Below are 22,386 nucleotides of genomic sequence, written 5' to 3' on the forward strand. Positions count from 1 at the left end.
AAATTTATATAAATAGCTCAAAACTTCATTAGTGTAATTACTTGTTATATCAGATATAAAATGCTTGTTGTTATTGCTGTCTATTTTTTTTCATGTTATTATAAACTAATAGTTAATATTTTTAATATCATCTGTTAACAAAAACAATACTCCCCGTGCTAGTCTAAGATGCAAGATTTTTTTTTTTTTTTGTGGTGACTATCAACAATCAACGATTGTTCTATTATTCCATGACTCGCCACTCCTTATATCCGGCAGAAGTCTATTTGAGAAGTAATATTTCAAACATGATTTAAATATACTTTTAAAGTTATCCAAACAAACACATGTACACCCAACATTTAAAATGACAAATGTACACCCAACATTCAAAATGTAAGTTTGAAAAGCTAATTACTTTAACCAAATCCATGTCTAACAATATTTTAAAAGAGGCCATTATGAACCATCGTGGAGCTAGAGGCTTGATATCAGTGGCAGAGCCACGTGTAATTGAGGGGGGCATATGTCGCTCCTCACTTAGGAAAAATAATATATTTGAGAATATAGGTTTTTATAATTTGCAATTTATATCTTTTACTTATTATATTTTGTACCTTCATATTTTCATATTTTAAAATTTAAACTCATTTCAATTTTATTTTTTTAATTAAGATCTATTCAAATTTTTAACTTAACCTTATGAATATTAGCCCACAATTTCACTATACCTAAATATTAATATTATTTATTAATTATTTAAAAATAGAAAAAAATTTAATATGACTAAATAGACTCGATCCTCATCTTGAATACTACTCAAGGATTAGTTAAAAAAAAAAGCAATAATAAATAATCAAAATTCAAAACTCAAAAGTAAATTGGGTGAATGTTTTTCATTAACTTGTTGCACTTATAAATCTATAATTGAAAGTTGGATAATGAATAAAGAAAGAAGAAAAGAAAAATAGTTGATTTAAAAAAGATATAAATGACTTCCTTTTATCCAGAACCCTAACTCTGTCATTGTCTCTCCTAACCTAGGATCCTGACTTCACTACTGCTTGATATAGTACAGCAATTGTCCTTCTGTATGTGAGATTAAGAGAACTGTCATTCACATATTGAGAGATTGTTAAACAGCTAAAAATGCGTGGTCTCTTATTATTAAACCCAACATGTCTTCTAGTTTCTTTTCTGGTGACTTACAAGGATGGCTCAAGTGGAATATGAGGAATCATGCTACTCAAAATGACTTCAACAAGTGGAAGTGGCACCAGGTCTTCACCTTCACTTGCTAGTTACTCTGGCTAGTAAAATGCAAATTTGCTTTTGAAGGAACAAGTCCGAACCCATCACGTATCAAACACACACGTGTGAAGGACATAATTTTGCTAACACATGATGACAAAGAAACCGAGTGAAAGTTCCCTCCAAAAGGAGCACTCCAGTTACATGTGGATTGTTCTATCAATATTGAGGGACATGCAGCTTGTGGTGAGATGGTATGCGATACTCAAAAGAAATGGATCCTAAGTTTTAGATACAGTTTAGGGCAATTACCTATTACTATTGCTGAAATGCTTGCCATTCAAATTGGACTAAACATTTGCAAAGAAAGGAGTCTTGATACAGTATAGGTTTTCGCCGATTATTTTGATGCTTTGAGTCTCATTTGGAGGGGCAATGACCTTAACCATCCTTTTGAGATTGAAATTGAAGACAACAGAGCTTTGTTGTGTGCCAGCTGGGACATCACAATCCAATATTCTCATAAGGAATGCTTGCTACTTGCAAACTATATGGCCAGGACTGCTCATATGGGTAAAGCATGCTTAATTACTTATGACAACTTTCTTAGGAACCGTGCTAATTTAACTTTGAATCCTTCTTCAGATATGATGTGCTTTTCAAGCTTAGGCTCGCCTCTCCTCATAAAAAAAAGAACAACATTCTAAAAGTGCTTTCACAATATACTTTTATCCCATGGTTTTTTCCAAAAAACCAAAAGTTGAATGTTAGTTACCCAAACACACTCTTAGCTATATATATGCTATATATATTTAATATATTTGTTTTCAATTAAATTAAAATATGTGAATTTTTTATAAAATATTTATTATATGACAAATTCTTTTTATTAATATTATTAACATATTAAAATTCACTTATCTTAATTTTATTGGATAAAAATATATTAAATACATAAGGTTAAATACATAAATTTTTTCAATAAACTATTAATAATATTAATGTTAACTAAAATACCAACTGTTTAAAACTGAAATGAGTTATATAGTTGCTTTCATAAATAATGAGAATTTTGTATTATATACAGAATAATATATATATATATATATAGATATATTAATAATTGTTTAATTTGTTAAATTTGATAATAAGATTAATATAATTTTAGAAATACAATAATTACAAATTCTGATATTTTATTTCTAAATGTTATGAACTTTATTTTTTATAAATTCAATTTTTTGGTATTATATAATTGAATTTTTATAATTAAATCAAATGCTTTGAGAGGTTTTTTCCCCAAGAGAAAAAAATGAAATCAAAATTCGGCATATAGAATAGTAGAAACAGTTTTTTGGCCGGGGAAGTGAGTGTTATTTTTATCATTCTGGTTGTCTTCGTCTTCGGAGTTCGGATAATAACTCTATCTGGAATGGCTAGTTGATTTTGTTAAAAAGCGACGATAATAATAATATTATCTCAGTGAAGGCTTCGGCAACGTCCGGTCGGTGTCAGAGCGAGCAAATGATGGTGCAAAGAAGTTCGTTTCTGTGTTCTTCAAGTGCGTTCTCTTCCTTGCCTGGCCCTCCTTCAACCTCTCATCGACCAGCTCTTCCATTTCAGCTACCTCCTCGTGCTCTTGGAGCTTTCCACTCTGTCCAATTCCCTTTCAATCCGCCTGCACCTTCGACAAGACTACTTACTTTCCCAGCTTTGCATACCACTGGTAAAAGCCCCCTGATTTTTTCCTAAAGTTTTTCCCTCTTTGGTTTTTGTATAATTGGAATTTGTTTAATGTAATTTCGTTGCTCTACTTTATCCTTTTTGTAATATGTTGTAATGAGTTTTCCCTTGAGGAAATCCCAGTATCAATTGGCTTCCTCACAAAAATAGAATACTTGCTTCTCTCTAGAAGTTTTTTAGTATAATTTTGCACTTTAGAATCATGAAGGTAAAAAAGTGGACTTTCCAGTAATAAAATGATAAGAAAATATCCTTTTGCTGGAGCTAATTGATACTAAAGTCATATATGGAGGGCCAAAGTAAGGTTTTTCTCATTCTTCTTAAGGATTGCTTGAGTGGCAATTGTTGTAATTGGTTTGGTCCACGGTTATTCAAGCAGCCCTCTGACCTTCTCTGGCTTTTGATCCTTGAATTCTTTGTGCTGTCATGCTTGTATTTGTCATCATCAAGGTACTAAAAATTAGAGTGGTTATTAAACCAGTCAAGATACTGGTTCAAAAGCTAATAGTCAAAATCATAGTCAAACCATGATCAAACCACTCATAGACAAAGCATTTGATAAAACCAATTAAGATATTGGTTCAACAGTTTGCTAGTTCAAGCAGGCGGGTTGACCCGGATTTCCATAGCACGGTCCTACTTCGTCTGCACTTCATTCAAACTGTTTTTACTCTTGTCGTGGATTGGTAATTTGGTATCCCAATGCCTTCTTTTGGTTGATTAGATTTTTTTTATCTGCCCAATTTAACTGAAGGGATTGCTTAGAAGAATGGTAAAAAGCTCAGACGGATTGAAAGATGGACATGTGATTCATAAACTTATTGCAGTGGAATAAGAATATATATTATTTTTCTCATTACTAGTAAATCAATGTTTTTCCTAGCTTCTACCTTATTAGCCAGCTCAAAAGTATTTTGTGTGCTTGTTAAATACATTATTGATAATGAGCACTATTGATCCAGGAAAAAAAGAAGATAATGAGCACTAAAAAAATATTTATATGTGAATACATCTATGCATGTAAATATGTGAATATGTCCATGTATATGCCTAATTATAGGTGTGAATAGCGGATTTGTAAATGCCAATTAATTATTGATGGGGATTGAGTTGCAGGTTTTTTTTTTTTTTTGTGTGTGTTCTTAGTTATCTTCTTTTCAAATTCCTTCATCAGACTTTTCATATTGTACTAACATGTTTTTGCACTCAACTTACAGCTGCCAACGAGATTGTTGAAACCAGCAATACTGGATCAGGATTTGTGAACATTGGGTACATCTCCAGTGTTCATGGTCTTCAAGGGGAAATTCGTGTGAAACCAAACACTGACTTTCCTGATTTGCGGTTTTCAAAAGTAAAACTTTCATTAATTGTTAGCCAGTAGTCTATTATTTTTGTGAATTTCATTGTATGTTATCTGGACATGACTAAACTTCGAGGGTAATTGATTGCTGTAGCCTGGGAGAAGATGGTTGAAGCAGAACGTTTCTGGTGGAGAAATGATTCAAGAAGTTGAACTGGAGGAAGGAAGAGAGCACCGGGACAGAAGATTTGGATACTTAAATTCAGAGGAATTGACACTGTGGAGAAGGTACTTACAGAGAGTGTGTTGTTTCAAAATTTTCTTGTTTTGTATTCTTAAATTTATTAACTCATGCACTGCGCATTTGTCAAATACCCTTTGAATGGACTGCAATGGCCTCAATTGGGGGACTCTCTTGTTTGATATACTTTCAGCTGGAAGTTTCAAATTTCTCATCTTCTCATGGCTTGGTTAGTCTAGTCATATTATGATCATATTTGTTGACCTTGACTCATCAATATATCTTGCAGGCTAAAATGCTTATTGGCTCTTCCTTGCTTGTCACAAAAGATGACAGGCCAGAGTTAGAGGAAGGTGAATTCTACACAAATGATCTTGTTGGCATGAAAGTTTTCTTGAAGGTTGAATTGATTGCCTTGTTTCTTATTATATATACTTACTTTCTTTGCTAGATAATCATATCTTTGGGCTTATTGTATTTAAACAAAACTAGAAAGGGGCCAGTAACAATAACCTTGCAACTAAGACATTATGGATTTGTAAAATAATGTTTCAATTGAAATTTTCTATTTTGTCAAATTAAGGCCTTTAAATGCATTATCAGGAAAGCGGTGAACCCTTGGGAACTGTTGTCAATGTTTTCAATAGCGGAGCCAATGATCTACTACAAGTTTTGCTTGACTCATCTTTTGATATACTTGACAAAAGCGGTAAGCCCAGGTCAGCAGAAACAGAAGTGTCCGATCAGCTTGTTTGGGTGCCTTTTGTTGAAGCAATTGTACCAGATGTTGATATGAAAAGAAGAGAAATGCATATTACACCACCAAAGGGACTCCTAGAACTAAACTTGCGATTTGATGAGCGGTCCAAAAAGGAAAGACGTCAACTTGTGAGGCATACTCTTCTGACTCTACCTTTACTTTGCTACTTTTAGGGACTTTGATGTTTTCAGTGCCTTTCTTAATCTCTTTAATCACGAGGGGAATAGAGGTAAAGAAATGTGCATCTTTTGGTTATGACTGTATGATTGATGCTGTTTGTTGGTTTTTTTTTTTTTTTTGCTCTGTTTTAAGTCTATAATCTTTATGGTAAAGCAAAATGATCTATCATTTGGATTTGGTTTTCCGCTGTCTTTCACTTTGTCCAATACCTTCCTGCTGACTTACATGATTCCTAACCCAAGGGGTCTTAAACTTTCATAATGCAGTATTCAGCTGAATCTATTAACATCTATGTTGACTGGATTACTCTTACTTTTTTAAAAAAAAAAATGATATTTTGTTTGACTGAGTTAATCACATTTGACTTGGTGTGTTGTATTATGGATCATTGATGCCAATACTTCATTCCTTGTTGATCATTCATTTCTTGGTATATTGCAGGAATGGAAAGAAAGGAAGAAGTTTCAAAAGCGTCTCATAGCTGCAAAAAAGAAACTGTGTGAAATGGAGCAACAGCATGTATTCTATGGATTCAGATATGGAGAGAAAGAACAAGGGAGATTGCTTGCTGATCAGATTGTTTCTGTAAACTCTAAATTGCTTCAGAGTGCCTTACAAAATATTGAAAAACCACCCAAGAGGTTAGTTGAACTGATTATGTGACATTCCAACTCCTCTGTCCTGCTCCCACGAAAAGGAAAAAGAGTAATTGTTTTATTGTGAGAATAGTCTATTGTTGCCTTAATTATTTTATTATTTGATACTTACAAATACAAAACTTTGAAAACTAATGTGAGAGTTCACCATGATATATTGAAACTTTTAGTAAACGATAATTCTGAAGCTCTGCTGAATACTGAGATTTGAATACAACTTTCTGTCCTTCAACATACATGATCGGACATTTGAGCATCTTATAATCTAATTACTCGGTTAATTGGTCAGATCTTCTTTTGGAAGCACTGAAAACAATGTTTATTAATGTTTTGCAGCTCTTCTACCTCAATGTCTCAGTTGTTTATATTTTGGCCAAGGATGTTCTCTTTTTTATTTATCCCACTTGTAATTCATTTGGCATACATTTACTTAAGTTTTACCTTTACTAAACCAGATGGGAAGTGGCTGAGTTGGTTGGTGATTTGGAAGCAAAGCTTGTAAGTACTAAACAAATATCAAGGGAATCTCTCTTCAATGAAAGTAGAGAAAAGTTGGGCGAGAATGTCACCATGCATGAGAAGGGACTTCGTCTCATATCTGAGGGCAAAATGGCTATTGTCTTGCTTTTAAATGAAAAGGAGAACTGGGGGTGCCTTTGTGACCCTGATACTACTTCAAATGAAGCAACTGAGATTTCATCAGTTCCCCTCCTTCAGAAATTACTCTCTGATGAAAATTTTGTAAAGGTTCTGAACTCTGATGAAAATTCCTTTGATCATATAATTAAAATTGATATCAGTAAAGCTGATTTCTGAGATATTGTTTGACTGTGACTTTCTGAATTGAAACACTAAAATATCACAAGAGTAATTACGTTGCTTCTCTTGGTCTTCACTATAATACCTTTTTCTATTGTCTAATAAATTTGTTTGTTTCAGGTGGAAGATCGTTCTTCTGTGCCTTTAATTGTGGTTTGCTCGACCCAAGAAATTGAGTCTTTCAGAAAGCTGTTTTCAAGAAACAATTACTTTGCATTTGATCATGAAAAGGTTCTGATCATGCCTAGGATTGTCTTTATATAATATATTTCCTTATCAATGATGACTAGATTTTGATTCAAATACGCCATGCTTCCTATAAGTTACGTCATATTTCTCTCTCTTCATATTACGCCTCAACTTATATAATACCAATTGTGAGCTTATCTAATGAGCTTCATGGGTGATCACTGATTACATATCTTATTACACTGTTGTAGGTATGGTTTTTGGAGGAAGAGAAGTTGCCAGTTGTGCGCAGTTTGCCAGGAGGACAAAGCAAGTATACAATTTTAATGAAGTCGCCCTGGGAAATACTCCAATCACCTGTTGGATCCGGAGGAGTTATCAGCTTGTTTTCATCACATGGCATAGCAGATAATCTTAGTAATATGGGCGTTGAATACATCGAGGTTAGATTCTTATTTCCTTTTCTTTGCATTTGATATTGATGCCTTTTTATTTGACATTTCATCTTTTGACACATAACATAACCCTTTTAGCAAGACTCAGCAGAGAAAGTTTCATCAGGGTTTCTGGTTTTTGAACTGCTGCAAGCTAATTACGCGGGTTGTCACATTATTGAATGCTAAATTGTCTGGGGCTTAATGCCCATAACTTGAGTAGGCTAATGAAGGTTGGATGTCCATGTATAGGATGTCTTAGTAATTCTTTGACCTTTCTTTCTTTCTGATCTTGGACAGGCTTGGATTTACCGTTGTTTCAGTTAAGAGGTCAAATTTGCTTTTCAATTGGTTTTCTCTCAGCTCATGCAGAAAATATATTTAGAATTTCTAAGTCATTTTTTCCCATAATTGTTGTTCTAGATTTTCTATAATTGCTTTTGTTTATAGGATACAAGCTAGGTTGTTTAAATGGAGAAATATTTTAGGAGTTATTTGTGATTAGAAGATACCGCATAAGCCTAAAGGGATGCTTTATCAAATTATTAGAAGACCGGTCATATTATATAATAGTGAATGTTGCATTTTAAAGGAACAAGAAGAGTATAAAGTTGAAGTAGTAATGATAAGAATGTTAAGATGGATATGTGGGTATACACAAAAAGATAAAATCTAGAACAAAAGGCCATTGAAGGTTTCAGTGAGAAAAGTGGAACATATTATCTTAAGTCTTGTAAAAAGGGTGGAGAAAAAACAAGAAGAATATTCATGAAAGTTATTGAATGAGACTTCTTAGTTAACAATATTTTCACAGGTTTAGTTGCTGATAGAATATAATGATGTCGTGCAATTCATGTAACTGACCTTGTCTAGAGGAATAAAGCTTGTTGTTATTGTTGGTGGTGGTGATGCTTTGGCTTAGTATTTTCAACCTAGTTTTATGAAATGTTCAGCAAGAATTGTATCTTACTTGCATATGATACCATTTAATATTTTTATAACTGATTTATTTGTGCTGTACCTTGTTGCAGATATGCCGCCCTAGCCAAAAAAATGTCGGCGGAAACTCGCTCCTTCTCGGGTTTGTGAATTCCCAAGAAGCCAATATTGGGATCCAAATTTCTCCAACCGGAGGTGATTTAGATGAAAATGTAGACATGATATTCTCAATGGAATTTATGGAGGCGCTGATGAAGCAAATCAACAATCTCCAATTTAATGCAATCCCAAAGGCAAATTCTTTTGTTGAGAAAGTTGACAAAGATTGGGTTACTGTCACATCCTCCACCCCTAATTCATATGAGTTTTGTTGCAGTGTCTATAGTTCCTTGGATGTATGTTCATTAGATAAGGTTTGTGTCATAGAGGTTAGAGAGTAGTTGATAAATTTTTTTGATCTATGGATAGATTGTAAAATCATTGAAGGAAAATGTAAAAACAAGGTTGAAAAATGTGTTCAATGATAAAATCCATTGATGGTTCCAATATACTAAGATGGACTTGACAAGTGATACAAAATGTAACCGCAGGTGGGATGAATTATTGTTTTTTTTTTTTAATCTCTACGCTGTGCATCATTTTATATGTTTAATTTAACAGGAGCACAATGTCACGAGCTTAGAGTCTGGCGTAGCACACAGCGCCCGTGCGGCATTCCAAGGACCCCATAATCCTCGAAATCAGCCTTGCCACATGTGAATCCTACTGTTTTCGCCCTGCCATGGGCTCATCAGGGAGGCGGTACTAGCCCCCGACCAGTTGTGCATTTAGCCCGAAGACTAAGGCAGAACACACTCAAATGCTAATGCCGCCCCCTTTTCCCATATTTTGCGAGGCTAACCAGCGAATTGTTCATTATATTGGTCTTTACACGGTCACGAAAATATCATTCGTGACATTCTCCCCCACCCAATCTAGCACACCCTCGTGCTAGGGGAGAAAGACTTTGCCCAAAGATTGCCTGTACAGTACTGCCACACACACATCAGCTCACTGCTGAATGGCCATCCGAGTCCAACACACTACAGACCCACTCGCACCCGCGAGCCATCAGGAGTGGAGTCGACCACAGCCTACCTTCCCGCCCGAGTCCCCACTTTTGGACCCACCTGCACCTCGCAGGCCTTCTGGAGCGGTGCCAAGATTGACTAGTCCTGACACATGGGACTCCACAGGCACATGGCAAAAAGTACGTCCGGCTCTAATACCACTTTGTCATCAGCTTAGAGTCTGGCGTAGCACATAGCGCCCGTGCGGCATCCCGAGGATCCCATAATCTTCGGAATCAGCCTTGCCACATACGAACCCTACTGGTTTCGTCTTGCTATGGGCTCATCAGGGAGGCGGCACTAGCCCCCAACCAGTTGTGCACTTAGCCCGAAGACTAAGACAGAACACATCCAAATGCTAATGTCGTCCCCTTTTCCCATATTGTGCGAGGCTAACTAGCGGATCGTTCATTATATTGGTCTTTACACAATCACGAAAATATCACTTGTGACAACAAGGTCGTTAGATTTTTTTCTATCATTATTAATTTCTAAAAGAAAACATTGTAATAACTATTTATATGTTTACCATTAAATCTTTGACTAAAATATGATGAGTACGTAGTTTTTCAATATCGGAATTTGATATTGCATATTTTTTTATATATGATAATTAGAAGAGATATAAAAAAAACAGTACTAGATTTTAATTTTGAGTTGTTTGTCTAAGTTTTTTTTAATGAAAAAAATTACTTATTTTTTGAAATAATCAAGATCTAAATAGAAGCATTTTTTTTTTGGTTTTGAGAGGAAATTTTGAATTAATTTTAAAAATAATATCATATAATAAATGAAAAAATAGCATAAAATGTTGAGATATTATAAAATGAGAAAATAATAAATTATTTTTTATAAAAAAAATATTCACCAAAATATCATAAAATTTAAAAATAATTAAATGATAATTATTTTTATTTTTGTAACTAAATATTTCCTCTAATCCAAATATAAGCATTTCCCCTCAGTTAATATTAGTTAAAAATATAAATAATATAATATATGTATTTTTTTTTTCATTTTACTCCTTATATTTGCTAACAAAGATATTTGTGCAAATATATCTCTCACTTATCATAGAATGTATTAGTAATAGGAATTAAAGCCCTGTTTGATATAAGGTATTATATTTTAAAGGATTGAAATTGAGATAAAAACTGAGATTAGGAGTGAAAATAAATTTTAAAATTATGTTTGGTATGCCATGTGATTAAAAAAAATCAAATTGGGATTGAAAAAAAATTGCAAAAAAGACTCAAATATCCTCATCTATTTCCTTCCACCCGTGCTACAAACCAAAAATTGATCTTTCATTTCATCTTCATCATGCTTCACTTTTATCTTAGGAAAACATAAAAAACAACCATAAATGTATGCATAATAAATTAAAGATCTTGAGAAACATCAACCTACAAACTTAGGAAAATCCAACCTGAAATCATTGTTTCTACCTCGGAAAAGCACTAAATCATACAACAAAATTAATAAATTTGTGTTCAAGAATCAATCTCTCATGCTTAAGAAGCTAGCAATAAAGGAATCAAAGAAGAAGGCATTGACGGAGAGAACAATGGGAGGGTATTTCATGAGCAACCAAAAGAAACACAAAGTGGACTGTATAAGCGTAGATCTCCATCGTCACCGCTCTTCGAGCTTCTCTTCGTGACCACCACAAATCAATCATTCATCGATGCTCAGGTCCAAGCCAACCTAAATTGAAGCCATCGTTATTGAGAATAAGTTGAGGCGATCATTTTAAATCATAGGATCTGTAAGATGCACAAGCAATGTGAAGAGTGATCTGGATCTAAAGGGATGGCGATAGTGATGCGGCAAGAATGATGAAGATGGTGGCGTAGCTAGAATGTCAAGAAGGAAGGGGCAAGGCGCAACAAGAACGTCAAGAAGGAAGGATCACATCGGGAGGAAGGAAGGCAGGTGAAGAGCTGGAGAGAGAAGGGCATTTTCTTAAAAATATCAATCTTAGAACTATTTTTCAATACTACAAGGATCATAATATTAGATAATCTCACATAAAGTAAGACTGTTGTTGGGATTGAAATGCTCAATGCCTTATACCAAACATAAATGAGTGAAATTATTCAACATCAAACCCTATCTCGCCCTCTCAATTCTTCATGCCAAACATAGTTTAAGAGTTAAAAAATAACATACATTCTTATGAAAATAAGGACATTATTAATATGTAAATTTTTTTTAAAAAAAATTATTTATATTTTAGATTAAATGGAGTATATAGTATTATCTATTTTTTATAAAATTTCTACAAAATAAATTCTATTTTACAAAATTCTAAACTATTTAAAAATTATTTATTTTTTAACATTAAATAAATGGGCATTTATCTAGAATAAGATTTCAGTCCCTTAAAGAAAATATAAATATCTCTTGAACCTCTAACAAATAATAATTATTATATAACATTCCCAAATCTAGCTAAAATACCAAATCTCTTTAATTTAAACTACAAAAACAAAATTCGGGCCACCCCTTCTGTGCATTTGGGGTTTGATCTCTAGTTAAGAAAAATCGTAAACTGGAGCAGGATAACCCAGCAGCACTTCCAAACAGGCCCCAATTGAAACAGCCTTGTGAACCCTAGTTCGATAAGAAAACCCTAGCCGCAATTTACGGTTTCCTGCGCTATATAAACTGGTCCATAGCTTCACGCCAATTTGAAGTTGGGGGTGAAGCAAACCCTAGTTTGCAGTGAGTGATTGCCTCTTCTTTATTTTTCTACCTTTCATATTTCTTCACGTTCAACTTGGTCCCCATTGAAATGGATGTATCTTGTCTGAATCTAAATTCTTGTTACTGTGCCCTTTTAAAGAACCAGGTAAGCGAAAATGGCCGTGCCGCTTCTTGCAAAGAAGATCGTAAAGAAGAGGGTCAAGAAGTTCAAGAGGCCTCAGAGCGACCGCAAGATCTCTGTCAAGGTATCGGAATGTATTCTCTTGGTTATGTGCGTGATATCTGTTCTAGATTATATATTTTGTTTGAGTAATTTATCGAGATTTTTAGCATGTTTCTGAAAGTTTTAACGTGGATCATATGAACTTGATTACTTCATTGAGGATTGGTAAGGACATGATGATAGTTTTGTCGCCCCAGTCTTAATTTGCACCACAGGGTGTAAGATGGTGACTGACATTTTTTATCTGATCCTAATGTTTTATTACAACCTTTTTTTCAAGCCACTGCATTGCCTAAGTTGTTGTTCAGTTCTGTAACAGTGTCAAAATTTTCTCGCCTAACCTTTTGACAGCTAGGCTGGAAGGTTCGGCTTTTTAATGTATTCTTTTCTTGCCCCCTTTTTAATGCTTCGTTAGGCTTTGAGATGGGATTTGAGGATAAGATTTTGACACCCAGTCTTACCTGCTATTTTGATGCATGGTGAATGATCGACTATCTGATCCCATCTACCTACTGTGAAGCATATTTTTTGCTTGGTTAAGTGGATCTACTTAGGTTTGTCTCATTAATTATAAATTGATTGATTAATGATCCATTCATTCGTTGTTTTTTGTCTTTTCATCGGTCTTTTTTGATCAAGGGATTTGATGATAACTTTTGACGCCCAGTCTTACGTGCTCCTTTGGTGCAGCGTGGTGAAATTAACTGTCTGATCCCTTGATGACCATTAATAAAATAATACTTTAAACATGTATTCATATACGTTTCATCATTTTGTATCCCTTTGTATTTTTATTTTTATAATAATTTGAAACCCTGTTTCTTCATTATAAATGCAAAGAGATATGATGATGTATACCCATCTATTCTGTAGCAGAATGATGAATATCTAACATGCACTACCATCTGATCTCTTGCTAATTATTTTTTAGTTAGAATGTTTCTAACAAATTTTCTGATGTTTTCCTTTAAAGATATTCCAATAAATTATTTGTTATATACCATTGCCTCATGCAACTGATGATGCAAAAGTTGTCCAAAATTCTGACTGAACTGTGATTATTATACAAAATATCACCATCTTTCGGCTGAAGTTGCATATGATGAATTGTTACTACTTTTCTGTTTTGATGTGGTATATTTAAACATCATTTGTATTTGCCCGTGGTATCTGATGTCCAGACTTTTGGCTATTCCTGTGGCTGGACATTTCGTTTAAAGGGCATATAGAGATGTCTTACAGGCCTTGCGACACAGTTTGCTTGCTTATACTCCCAGCCTTCTGTTACTATACACCTGTGAACATTTTTAGAAATTGAATTTGAAATTAATTAATGTATCATGTTTTGATTAGCTTCAGTCATGATTGTGACTTTGGAGTAATGCCCCCCATGCTATTTGTTTTCTTCCTGAATTTGTCAACTGTTGAATGAGTTACAATTGTTTGGTTACTCTTCTGTAAATTCACTTGCAACAGGAAAACTGGCGCAGGCCAAAGGGTATTGATTCTCGCGTCAGGAGAAAGTTCAAGGGATGCACTTTGATGCCAAACATTGGCTATGGCTCAGACAAGAAAACCCGGCACTATCTCCCAAACGGTTTCAAGAAATTTGTTGTGAACAACGTCAAAGAGTTGGAACTACTTATGATGCACAACAGGACATACTGTGCTGAGGTTGCTCACAATGTGTCCACAAGAAAGAGAAAGGAGATAATTGAGAGAGCTGCTCAACTTGACGTTGTTGTGACCAACAGAACAGCGAGACTACGTAGCCAGGAGGATGAATAGGATGGCTATTTTGTATCTTGTAGTGACCCTTTGATTCACACCTGAAGGGCTAGACCTGCATCAATTTCTTTCTTCAAGTGATTGTAGGTAGCATACACAATATACGTTATGATAATTATTTGAATTATTCTATGGTTGACTCAATGTCTGAATTTCTTATGAAACATCTATTTATGATAAACCATTAAATGGAGCTGTACAGATGGTTTCTAATTCTGGTAGCTGTTGGAGAAGAGGCTACGAACTGCAGGAAGCAATTTCTTTGAGTTGTTGCGAAGATGATTGATTTCCCTACTGCCTGGCGTAACTTAAAATTTGTAGCACTTGGTCTAAGTAGCTGGAAAAAAGGCTTGGTATAAATATATAATGACAAGTTTTATCCCACCAATGGGGTTGCCGGGTTGGTATCAATTATCATGATATTATACTCGTATAAAATTTGTTCTAAAATTTTTTATACGGTCATGACTGACCAACGAGGAGTTTTTCGAATACGAGGTCAGTTCGATACTAACATTATTGTGGCTGTGGTCAAGCAAAAAGGGTGATTACAAGGGGAAATTCACATCTATTCTCCTTCTCTACAGTCTGGAAATTTTTTAATTCTTGATTTTTTTTTTTAAAACTTTAATGGCTAGTTTGACAGTAAGAAATTGAAAGGAAGTGAAAGTAAAAGTGAAAGGGGAACTCATAAATTAGTGTGTTTGGTGTGCATGAAGTGAGTTCTCTAGGAAAGTGAGTTTCGTAAACTCTGATGGAATTGAGTTCTTTAGGTAGATCCATGAAATTGAGTTCCTACCTCATTTCCTCTTTTATTTTGTCAACTTTACCCTCAACCTCTCTCTTGCCACGTCCCAACTTTTGATGAATGACTCACTCTCCCTCTTCTCCTGAACAACGGCGATGCCCACCTCTGCTGCTGGTCTCACATCCACCAACTTACACCTCCATCACTGGGCTTGATCTCTCCGATTCCAATATTGTCAGTCTATTCTCCATCCCATTCTCTACAACTTCATGCACTTACATCGCATCTGTGCAAATATAATATTAAATAAAATTAGTGGAGGCGTGAATCTTGGTCGAAGAGGAACGCGGCGGTGGAGGAGTGCATATGTGCTATTTTCCTATTGATGCTATTGTTGAATATCTCATATTTGTAAATCTAGTTATTGCTCTGGGTGTATATACATATGGGTATGTAAGATTGCAAGGTGAAGGGCCTAGAATGATGAGGGTTCAACAAATGAGAAGGAAGTTGAAAGCTTTGGTGCCACTATTCTAGTACATAAAGCAAACATTATCAATGTTGGAAGCTTTGGTGTCCATGGTGATGCTTGTTGTGGAAGATGAAGTGGCTATGTTGAGAATAAGGGACAATGACGGTGATGCTTGCTTTGCTTCAATAGTTTTTTTTTTTTTTCAGAATTTTGGTCATTTCAAAATATAAATATATTTATTAAATAAAATTTACATCTTACTTTTCATGTGCATACTAAATATACTTTTTATCTCACTTTTATAGTATCAATTTTGCACTTTTGTGATTTAGTGTAAATACCAACTTTTATTCCCCTTGACAATACAAGATGACACGAACAGAAGGGGGGAAAAAAAATACAATTATTGGTTTTCTTGTGGGATGTAAATGAGACGCTTATTATATCTTTGATATATTAGAGTTTTTAATGCTACTTTGCCTTTCTATCTCCAATATATATATATATATATATATTAGTATTTTGAGACTCAATTAGAAATAGGCAAATATAGCTCTTACAAAGGTGTTTCAATTTTCTATACAGCTCATCTGCTTTTTTTTTTTTTTAATAGTTCACTGTGTTTTCTCTTCAAAGAAGTACACCTTAGAGAGTAGAGTGAAAAAAGTGTTAGGATTTGCCACAAAAGAATTAGCGTTATGATACATGAGATTGAGAGAGGAAGAAAAAGGATTCGTTGGAATTTAAAAAATAAATTCATGTGTGACACATCTCTGTACTTGGTTAATAAAGAGAATTTTATTTTTATTTGGTGAGGACTCTTTATTTTGAATTTTTATTTTGTATTTTGGGAGAGTGTTTGTGACTTGCGTTAATATTTTTTTTTCCTCTTCTATATTGTGGTCATATAAACATCCTTTATTTTAATTTTTAATACTTATAGTATCATCAATTTAGATGAGTTGGATCTTAAAATAGTTATAAAAATACTTATATATTATCTATCAATAAAGTTCTCATATCAGAACACTTTGTTGGTTTCAATTAATTTTAACGTTAATTTATATGACTTGTAAGATAATTAAAGGAAATTTAGACTTAGATTTTGCATTGTCATCAATAAGCATAAATTGATTTTATTGAATAAAATACTATTCAACAACTTGGCCTATTAGCTCAGTTGGTTAGAGCGTCGTGCTAATAACGCGAAGGTCGCAGGTTCGAAACCTGCATGGGCCATTTATACATTTTTTCCCCTTGATCATGTTTATCTGATTTGTAAGAATTAAATTACTAAAAAATTTGATTATAAATTGCTAAAAAAATAAATTGATAATTCCCTTATCTAAGATAAATAAAACCACTTTCCCCCCTCCTTTTCATGACTAAGTAGTAGATTACTCGCTTATTGTAAATCAATTAAGCTCCTAAATTTATAAAAGGAGTATATTTTTTATCCATCTATCTTTTTAATATAGATTTGATTTAAAGTTTTATAGTTTCATTAAAGTGTTGGAAGACTCCATAATTAGTAGTGAGCCAACAACTATCACTTGCGTAAACAAAAACAACCCAGGGAACAAGGCCGATCCTAAATTAAGGAATTGCAATGCGAGAAAAAAGAAATGAAGAACCCTAAAACTTGTGGCAAGTAAGAATAAGACATGGCATATTCCTTCCTCTCGCCTTGATTTTGAACTGTGAAGAACGAATCACCCTTTGTTTTTTCCCTTTTTCTTTTGACCATTCATCAAACATGGTAAGCAAGAAACCCTGGCTTTCATTGATGTTCTCGTACTCGTAATCTCGTATATAAGAAACTTAATGATTACTTTTTGAGAATGGCAGCCAAAGACTTCAAAAAAAAGATTCTGTTAAATCAAGATCTCATTGTAACCTAGATTTCTAGATTCAATACTCATCCTCCTACATTTCAGCATTTAAAGTCTTCAAAAAAAAAAAAAAAAAAACAAGAAGAAGAAGAAGAAGAATCTTGATTTAGTATTAACCTTCATGGAAGTTCTTTAATTGTCATTCTCCCTTGCTTCCAGCACAGAAGAACACGCATCCTAGATTACAAGTTTCCTTCGTTGTATTCAAGTTTCTGAAACATTTCTTTTCTCGTGCTTGACCAGATCTTAGGGCAAATAGCATAAAAAGATGTGATGGGAGGTAAGCAAATGATAGAATTGACAAGACTAATCATGTTCTTGGAAGTATAACTTAACGAACAAGTTTTTTGTAAGATGATGCAAATTAAAAATTTATTTAATATCAACCAAATTTATTAAAAAAAATCATATAATTTAGTATTGATTCAATTTGAGTAGGACCAAACTTAAGTAACAGCCTACGGCCAAATCAAATTATTGTTTAAATAAGAACATATTCAAATCAAATCACGGAATTCATAATTACTTTTGTCAACTGTGGATCCCTCGCACAAAAGCAACTGGTTATGCATGCGACTGCACATAACACTAATCAATCAATAAAACATCAAAATATCCATATGGAAGTTTCTAGGTCACTGCAGGCCTATTGCTCAACATTATTCAGAAGAGGAACCCAGAATACGGCCTAAAACCAGGAAATTACGCTACTTGCACAAACAAACGCATATGTGGTTCCAAAGACTCGAATTTATTATCACGTACTACAGATTTCACTGTATATAAACATAAACCCCGTATGGATCTATCTAAGTGAGCCTCTCGCCCTTTACATGTAGATCCAAATATCACAAAATTCTTTTAACAAAATCCTCCCAAGTCTGCATGAGCATGACCCTTGGAAATCAGTTCAGACCCCTTCTCTAGTCGCTGTCCCTGCAGAAGATACCAGACAGAAATCGTCAACTAAAACTAAACTTGTCAGAACAAATTGCAAATGATGCACCCACAGAGACTCAGAAAATTGATGAATTGATTTATACACCTCCACATAATTACTTTTAAACATCATATAAACAGTACTTCAGTGCAGACCACTCTTCCCTTCAACCTAGACCACTCTTGCCAGCAATCTAGAATTTAGCTAACAAGATCCAACGTGACACGTAGGAAAAACATTTAAACAGTACAGGTGACAAGACAATGTTAAACCCCTCATTAAGCATACCAATCCAGAATGATTACACTTTAGCTTAGGAATTGTGCCATAAAAGAAAATGTTCCCGCATAACACGCTGATGTGGAGTTCAGAGCAAAGTTCTATTAACCTTCCTCTATTGTCACTTTCCTCCAACAAAACAGGATGATTTTCCCTTTCAATATCCCCGAGTAAAAGCAGTAAAATGAAGAGATTTAATAACTTTTTGAAACAAGATTAAGGATATCTGGCTATAAAAGCTAAAATATAATACCTAGCAAAAACTAGCACGAAAGCCTGAGTCATGAATGCATACATGATACTGCTATTTCTCAGAAATTGGGAAAAGTAAAGGGAAGCAACAACTACAACAACAAGGCATTCAAGAGAATGCCTAAGAGGGATTTTCATCTACAGTTATTCGTGTATTCAGCATCCAAGAATAGTCATAATAGATTAAGTGATTAACTGATGCCCAGATCAATTTCATATCATTAAACACTTAAAAGGCAGCTATGAACTTTTAGTAGACATGGCCTTAAACAAAAAATTTTGCCACTGTAGAGCCAGTTCTGCCACCATAGGATTCATTGATCCTGCGTAACAGTAACCAGATACATACTGGACATGGATTAAAATTAAAATAAAAGACACCACCCCAAAGGACCATAACAATCAGATAAAGATAGGCAATAATAATGAATTAAAAAACAGTTAAACCTCTCTTTTATAACCTTAAATAGTTATACAAAACAAAGACCCAAGCCAAGCCAAACCAGTTGAGAACAGTGTAACAAAAAGAAACAAATAAAAAGCACCAATGTCTTAAGACTGGTAGTCCCAAAAAATTGAATTTCAGTAACAAAACAACTTCCGACCTGCAATTATCTGTTGGAGCCTGACAGCAGTTCAAACAATCCACAACAATTCAACCAAGCGGTCTTTTGCACCACACGTGGAGCTGATACTAACTGAGGCTGCATATCAGTTCAGCAAAATAAAAATGTTCAAGTTAACTCCAATAAAATTATTTTATAAATCATCAAGTGCATGATGAAACTTATAATCATAATGATACCTGATTTTCAGAGCACTCTGGAGACTCAGAACCTTTAGCAGGATCTGCATCTGGAGTAGATAAAGTGACAGTGGGATTTTCAGATGCTGAAGCTGATACTTTACTGCCATATTCTGTTGGTGGAGATTCCACGACATGTAGTGTTGTAATGTACTGATCGGGTGAAGGAAAAACTTTATCCTCATGTTTCTTCATGGCAAGATCCACTGCTGCCGACTGAGACACTGTTGACTCCTCCAGCAAAGCACTTCCATCATCACTGGTTTTCACCTCACACAGAGAGGCCACTTCCTTCACTGAATTAACATCAGGTTCCACAACAAAATTACTAGTCTCCCTGACTGCAACATTTTCAGTAGTTAAAGAATTTTTGGTGGATGAAGAGTTAACAGTGTAAGCTAAATCTTCAGGTATAACAGCCATTTGTTTTGAATTATTGGGGTCGTCATTTGAGTTATTCTCGTTAAAGGATTCAACATGTGAAGTACCATTGGAGTTTCCATCCCCATAATGTGATTCCTTGACAGATTCAACATGACCAACTCTTTCATTAATTTTATCAGAACTCTCCTCATCTTCCAAATTACTCACTATCTTAACAGCACTAACTTCCCGCTCTTTTACTAATTCTGAAGTAAAATTGACATGTGCAACACTATCATTTATTCTATCAGAACTCTTCTCAGATTTCAAATCACTGACAATCTTAACTACATGCCCGCCGGCCACTTCTGCACTAGAATCAACAGAGTAAGTTAAAACTTCAGATGTAACTGCCCTTTGTTCTGAATCGTGATTTTCATTGAGGGACTCAACATTTAAAGTACCACTGGAGTTTCCATTCCCATCAGTTGATTCCTTCAAAGATTTGACGTGCTCAACACTATCATTCACTCTATCAAAACTCTCCTCAGATTTCAAATCACTCTCTATCTTAACAATCCTATCCTCCTGTCCTCCAACTGCTTCAGCATTAGTAATCTCACTAGGGACTTCTTCAATGGATTTAATGTCAGAAAGAGATGGATGAGTAACTGATCGGTCTCCTTCCTCCACTTCTTCACTCTCTTCATTAAATGGGTGATGATGGTCATCGTGATCATGATATGCAGGTGAACTACCCTCCCCACCATCACTTCCTTTCTCATCTTGTGACTTCAAGTCATCATTTCCTGACAATTGTTACTGAATCAATCAGACCAATATCAAGCAAAAACAACCAAATTAACTAATTACCAGCAAGCCAACCAGCCCAAACACAATACCCAATCATTACATTCAAAGATATATATAGTCCAGCCTAGGGAAAAGACAGGCAAGATGCATATTCTCAGGAATCGCAATCAAGTTGACACAAAGCAAGAAGAACAAGAAATATCGATCTGTGATCAATCCCAGTTCACTGAAAGACTAAAAAGTACTAAAAATTGATAAGTCGAAAATTGAAAAGCCACCGATAGTACAATCGAGTTCGAGTGAAACGACAGGGAAGCCGCATATTCTCAAGAATCCCAATTATGCTCGGTATATATAAAGCAAGAAGAATCGAAAGATACACATCCATCCAAATTGACCAAAAAAGACCGAAACCCAAAAAAAATAAAATAATTAAAAACAACAGATATAATCAGCAACTGAAAAGGATGCTTGGCTAACTAATTGCGAGTAGTTTATGCATTAATAATGTTCGGTACCGAACGCTATCAAGCAAAATTACCTTGGGGATTATCAGATGACGAGTTGATGTTGGCCTCCTTTTCCTTCTTTTTCTTGGCAGCTTTTCTCTTCTTAGCCCCTGAAGGCATGATTGGCCCCCTCTGTCCCAGTACCCACAACGAATCTAAACCCCTATCTCTCTCTTACTTTCCGCGTGGACACGATTAAGATGGGTTCGTACGGCTAAAAACACAAATGAAATAGAATCATCTACAGCAATCTTCCCTACGGATTGTTGGAACCAGAGATGTGGTAGCGAGTTATGAGAAGGTGAGTGAATTCGTCGTCTTCTCCTTCCCTCCCTCGCGATGCTTCGCCTCTGTGCACTACGCTATCAAGTATCTATCGAGTACAGAAACGCAGTGAGACTTCGTTAGGACTTTTTTTTTTTTGGAACTGAGAGGGGACTTTATTATTAGTTATTAGTTATTACGAAGAAGCAGTGTCTTTAGGCAAGTGTCATGAGATCAGGATCGTGTCCAGAATTTCAAACTTGGAATCCATGTGTAGGGTAGGCAAAGATTTTAATTTTTAACAATTTTTTTCTTATAATATTATGATAATTTTCAACCTTGTCCAAAATTTGTCGGCCAAAGCCAGTTCTAATTAATTTTCATTATGAAATTATATCGTTTTTTAAAATTAGTTTTAAGCATGATTTATATATTTATATTGTTTTATGTATTCTGATATTTCATAACACAGTGACGTTCTAGACAAGAATATCTCTCCCAGAATTTTTTTCATTTGCGTGGATTTAAATCTGAGACTATTTATTTAAGTGATCATAATCCCTTTTGGCAAACTTGTTGGTCATTTATAATTTTTATTCTTAAAGATAATTAAACTTTTGATTTGGTTTCTTATAATAATAATGTATTATTTATTACTCTAATATGGGATTTAAGTATTTGCGTGACGATCGGAATAAGTTATTTTCTATCTTGTGAAATGTGAAT

General features: G+C 34.5%; 3 protein-coding genes and 6 non-coding genes across 9 annotated transcripts; 8 read left to right on the forward strand and 1 right to left on the reverse strand.

The window, feature by feature from the left end:
• The first annotated feature begins 2,621 nt into the window (after positions 1–2,621).
• Positions 2,622–9,042, forward strand: LOC129284795 (uncharacterized). The gene is given in 11 exon segments (XM_054920269.1): positions 2,622–2,956; positions 4,191–4,327; positions 4,431–4,509; positions 4,512–4,564; positions 4,807–4,917; positions 5,121–5,405; positions 5,899–6,098; positions 6,569–6,860; positions 7,053–7,163; positions 7,373–7,564; positions 8,587–9,042. Coding segments are annotated over 11 exon segments (2,010 nt in total). The 5' UTR covers positions 2,622–2,754; the 3' UTR covers positions 8,935–9,042.
• Positions 9,043–12,133: 3,091 nt separating this feature from the next.
• Positions 12,134–14,537, forward strand: LOC129284781 (60S ribosomal protein L32-1-like). Its single transcript, XM_054920258.1, has 3 exons — positions 12,134–12,330; positions 12,452–12,557; positions 14,012–14,537. The coding sequence occupies exons 2-3, from the start codon at positions 12,468–12,470 to the stop codon at positions 14,321–14,323; spliced, it is 402 nt and encodes a 133-aa protein (XP_054776233.1). The 5' UTR covers positions 12,134–12,330; positions 12,452–12,467; the 3' UTR covers positions 14,324–14,537.
• LOC129287325 (small nucleolar RNA U31b) lies at positions 12,705–12,786 on the forward strand. The gene has a single exon (XR_008587647.1). It is a non-coding gene; the product is annotated as a small nucleolar RNA U31b (small nucleolar RNA).
• LOC129287327 (small nucleolar RNA U31b) lies at positions 12,962–13,037 on the forward strand. The gene has a single exon (XR_008587649.1). It is a non-coding gene; the product is annotated as a small nucleolar RNA U31b (small nucleolar RNA).
• LOC129287326 (small nucleolar RNA U31b) lies at positions 13,175–13,250 on the forward strand. Its single transcript, XR_008587648.1, has one exon. It is a non-coding gene; the product is annotated as a small nucleolar RNA U31b (small nucleolar RNA).
• Positions 13,373–13,450, forward strand: LOC129287371 (small nucleolar RNA Z195/SNORD33/SNORD32 family). The gene has a single exon (XR_008587690.1). It is a non-coding gene; the product is annotated as a small nucleolar RNA Z195/SNORD33/SNORD32 family (small nucleolar RNA).
• LOC129287372 (small nucleolar RNA Z196/R39/R59 family) lies at positions 13,547–13,633 on the forward strand. The gene has a single exon (XR_008587691.1). It is a non-coding gene; the product is annotated as a small nucleolar RNA Z196/R39/R59 family (small nucleolar RNA).
• Positions 14,538–16,708: 2,171 nt separating the features above from the next.
• Positions 16,709–16,782, forward strand: TRNAI-AAU (transfer RNA isoleucine (anticodon AAU)). Its single transcript has one exon. It is a non-coding gene; the product is annotated as a tRNA-Ile (tRNA).
• A 1,230-nt stretch (positions 16,783–18,012) lies between these two features.
• LOC129287167 (uncharacterized) lies at positions 18,013–21,824 on the reverse strand. Its single transcript, XM_054923346.1, has 4 exons — positions 21,429–21,824; positions 19,712–20,883; positions 19,512–19,610; positions 18,013–18,371 (listed from the first exon to the last, which is right to left on the reverse strand). The coding sequence occupies exons 1-3, from the start codon at positions 21,514–21,516 to the stop codon at positions 19,518–19,520; spliced, it is 1,353 nt and encodes a 450-aa protein (XP_054779321.1). The 5' UTR covers positions 21,517–21,824; the 3' UTR covers positions 18,013–18,371; positions 19,512–19,517.
• Positions 21,825–22,386: the final 562 nt, after the last annotated feature.

The sequence above is a fragment of the Prosopis cineraria genome, unplaced genomic scaffold, assembly GCF_029017545.1.
Source record: "Prosopis cineraria cultivar Desert tree isolate PC_DT_omini unplaced genomic scaffold, ASM2901754v1 PC11, whole genome shotgun sequence".
Lineage (NCBI taxonomy): Eukaryota > Viridiplantae > Streptophyta > Magnoliopsida > Fabales > Fabaceae > Prosopis > Prosopis cineraria.